This window comes from Zea mays, chromosome 4 (assembly GCF_902167145.1).
Source record: "Zea mays cultivar B73 chromosome 4, Zm-B73-REFERENCE-NAM-5.0, whole genome shotgun sequence".
Taxonomy (NCBI): Eukaryota; Viridiplantae; Streptophyta; class Magnoliopsida; order Poales; family Poaceae; genus Zea; species Zea mays.
In genome coordinates, this window is record NC_050099.1 from 15,148,558 (window position 1) to 15,152,353 (window position 3,796).

At 44.6% G+C, this 3,796-nt stretch overlaps 1 protein-coding gene across 1 annotated transcript; it reads left to right on the forward strand.

Moving 5' to 3' along the window:
• Window positions 1-538: 538 nt before the first annotated feature.
• On the forward strand, window positions 539-3,358 carry LOC109945481 (probable indole-3-pyruvate monooxygenase YUCCA10). Its single transcript, XM_020551804.3, has 4 exons — window positions 539-1,317; window positions 2,382-2,615; window positions 2,719-2,841; window positions 2,946-3,358. The coding sequence occupies exons 1-4, from the start codon at window positions 709-711 to the stop codon at window positions 3,111-3,113; spliced, it is 1,134 nt and encodes a 377-aa protein (XP_020407393.1). The 5' UTR covers window positions 539-708; the 3' UTR covers window positions 3,114-3,358.
• Window positions 3,359-3,796: the final 438 nt, after the last annotated feature.

A 3,796-nucleotide genomic window follows, 5' to 3' on the forward strand; every position in this document is an offset into this window, starting at 1 on the left:
TGTACACCAGAGAATATTCCAAGTAAATTCAAATTTGTCAATGTGTGAAATGTTCTCTCTATTATTGGAAACTGTTAGCCGTTTTCCCTCTTCTAGATACGGAATTTTTACTATGCACCTAGACGCAGTTTACATATATATACTTTGTTCACCAAAACAGCTCCATTCATACTGTCGTTTATGTCTAATTTGGCAAGTAATTTTGCATCGAGGATAAACGCATCCATACCAGGGTGTATTTCAAGCAAATCCAAAATCGATAACATAGAATATTTTCTCTATTTTAACTTATAAGTTGTTTTGCATTTTTTAGAAATAAAATTTTTATTATATATTTATTGTATATATATATATACATAGTTCCATAGCAAAGCTATGCACCTATTTTTTTATTATTATAGATTTATTTTAGATATATATATGCTCGTATTGTATATCCATTTCGAAATTTTGAGGTGTTCACATATGCATGAATCTTGCCAAAAAAAATTGAGTCATTTAATAAGTAGAACCAAAAAGATTCTTCCTCCGGATATGGCAGTTACCGTAGAATTAGCTGTGTCATGTGAATCCAGCACCAGAGATCCGGTTTATAAGCCTCATAAGACGCTTTGGTCCAGTAGTACAGTGAACGGGTGCAGACTAGATATCTCTAGATCATCGGAACGGAGGTTATTGCATTGCACCCATCCAGCGCGCACAGAGAAAATGGAGTTGGTCGTGCTAATCGTCGGCGCTGGCCCAGCCGGACTGGCGACGGCGGCATGCCTGAGCCAGCGCTCGATCCCGTACCTGATCGTTGAGCGCGAGGACTGCAGCGCGTCGCTGTGGCGCTACCGTACCTACGACCGCGTGAAGCTCCACCTGTCCAAGGAGTTCAGCTGCCTGCCGTACATGCCGCACGAGGAAGACACCCCGACCTACATCCCCAAGGCGGAGTTCCTCAAGTACTTGGACTGCTACCGCGAGCATTTCGGCATCAAGCCCAGGTACTGCACTTGCGTCGTGTCGGCAGCATACGATGAGGGAACCGGCCGCTGGGTCGTCGCCGCACGTGACACGGTCGAGGGCACGGAGATCCGGTACGCGGCCAGGTTCCTGGTTGTGGCCACCGGCGAGAATGGAGCGGGGAGGATTCCGGAGATCCAGGGTCTGGAGAGCTTCTGCGGGGAGGCTATCCACTCCTCGACCTACAAGTCTGGAAAAAGCTATGCCGGGAGAAGGGTTCTGGTGGTTGGTGCTGGAAATTCCGGGATGGAGATCGCCTATGATCTTGCAAACCATGGTGCCGACACCTCGATTGTTGTTCGCAGTCCGGTATGTATATTTTGTTTACTAATGTATAAATTCATCGATTAAATTAGTCCAAGTAGCTTATTATGTCATGCATAATTTAACCTTATAAAGGAATTATATGATCTATGTAGTTACATAATACTAGTAAAATGCCAGCTAGCTGGGGAGGTACACGTACTCAATGCCGCCGTTCTCGCGCATCTCGGCGCGCTGATGAGAGCCAGCGCACCCGCCGCCGCCGGTTGGGGAAGGTGCTCGCCGTGCCGTCGACCTCGCGCCATCCTTATTGCCGATGAAATAATTTCTTGCGTTAAGGATTTCGACATCGTTTATGCCCATTCTCACACCATCACATGTGGCCACATCTCCCTCGTCCCTTCGAGCAGCGATCGCTTGTTGGTGACTCTCCATCGCCTCCTTGTCTAGCGTTGTTCCCACGCCGATGCTGGTCCGCTCCACTGCAGTTCCACAACCTCCGACTATCCATCGCGCTCGAAGTCGGAAGATCAGGGAGCACAGCAGGCAGGTCGTGCCAGCTGGTGCGTCACAGCTAGCCTAGTAGGACACCAAGCTAGCTTGTCTTCTTTCGCTTGACCACCCAGCGCCGTCGTCAGCTCACGTCGGCTCTACATGGGCCGTGGAGCTCCCGTGCTTCACCGCCCTCATCACACGTTGTGGATTTGGCACAGGCTCATCTTGGGCCGTGGAACCTGGTGCAGCCACCATCATTGGTGTCGTTGAGGGAGATTGTGTGTGTGTGGGTGGGGCCTGGGGGGTGCTGGGGCGGGGGTGAGGGCGCTGGTGTTCGTCGAGGCGAAGCGGCCGAGGGGCTGGGGCGGTGGTGACATGGATGGTCCATGCAAGGCGTGTGAGGATGAGGGATGCCAAAAAAAACACTGACTGTGGATGTGATTGATTAAGAGATAAGGTAAATGAAACGATCCGGAGCGTTGGTTTTAGTGGTGGGATTTGATTGGGGTAAATTGTTATGTGTACTTAGTGATGTTTTAACTGATGGATTATATAAATGTATAGAAATGTGTAATAAATATAACACCATGCGTGTATTATGTGGTGGAATGTAGGTACACATAATGCCCAAGGAGCTGATCCGTCTCGGAATGACATTTGTCCAATACATGCCAGTTACAATAGTTGACCTTTTCTTAGTGAAGCTAGCCGATTTCATATTTGGTGATCTATCAAATTATGGCATCGTACGGCCTGGAGTTGGCCCCCTACAACTCAAATCCAAAACAGGTAGATCTTCTGTAATTGATGTTGGGACAGCAGGGTTGATTAAGAAAGGCGTCGTGAAGGTAAAAATTCTGTTTCAACAAATCTTGGTAATAATAAGCGTGCTCGAATCGAACGTGTGCAATAACTTTCTTACCATATCCAAAATGTGGTGTCTCCTGCTAGGTGTTCAAGAGGATTTCGAAGATCACTGGAAACAAAGTTCAGTTCGAATGCGGGAAGGACTGCGAATTCGATGCCATCGTGTTTGCAACAGGTTACAAGAGCAGTGCGAATCTTTGGCTCAAGGTATTTGAACTGTGTCTCATGTCAAGTTTCGTAATACATACATACGCAGCTGCCATATGGCACGCCGGCTTTTAATTTCTCACAATTTCTTTCGTATGGCACAGGCAGACGACAAGTGCATGGTGAACAGTGACGGACGTCCAAACACATGTCGTCCCAATATTTGGAAAGGAGAAAATGGCCTCTATTTCTCTGGTTTTAGGAGGATGGGATTGGCTGGTATTTGCATGGATGCTTATAATATTGCCAATGAAATCGTATCTGTCTACTGAAGATTTCTTGCTTGGCCTTTTAAGTCTAGTTAAATCTATATTAGGTCTTGGTTATCCGGTTCATTGCATCAAGAAATCAGTAGTAGTGCATGCATTGGCTTGTATGTCAACACATTGTCCTAAGATTGACTGTCTGTAAACGGTGCCTTTTATGCATAACAATAGCTCTCAGTTGTTTAGAGTATTTCTTGGTAGCTGATGTTGAGCATGCAATACTAGAATTCGGCTCTTTGCCAAGTGTCAAATGATTTGTCGAGTGTTTTTTCGGAGACTCGGTAAAGAATCTTTTTGCCGAGTACCAAGCAAAAAACCCTCGGTAAAAAAAAAATACTCGACAAAGAAAATCTTTGTCTCTTAGCCGAGTGTTTTATTTTTGACACTCGACAAAAAGTTTCTTTGCCGAGTGTTTTTTTCAACACTAGACAAAGACAATTGAAAAATCACATTTTCAAGCAGTAAATTAATTCAAATGGAAAAGTTTTCAAATATAAATTTGTATAACTCATCAAGATGTACAATTTATATTTTGATCATTTCTTCATATGACAAAATAAAAGTAAATTTCTTCATAAAACCTATATCTTCGCGTAGTTTATGAAACTATAAGAGAGATGTACAAGATTTATGAATAATATTAGAACCATCATGTGAGATGAACAAATGACCAAACAACCAAAATAAAC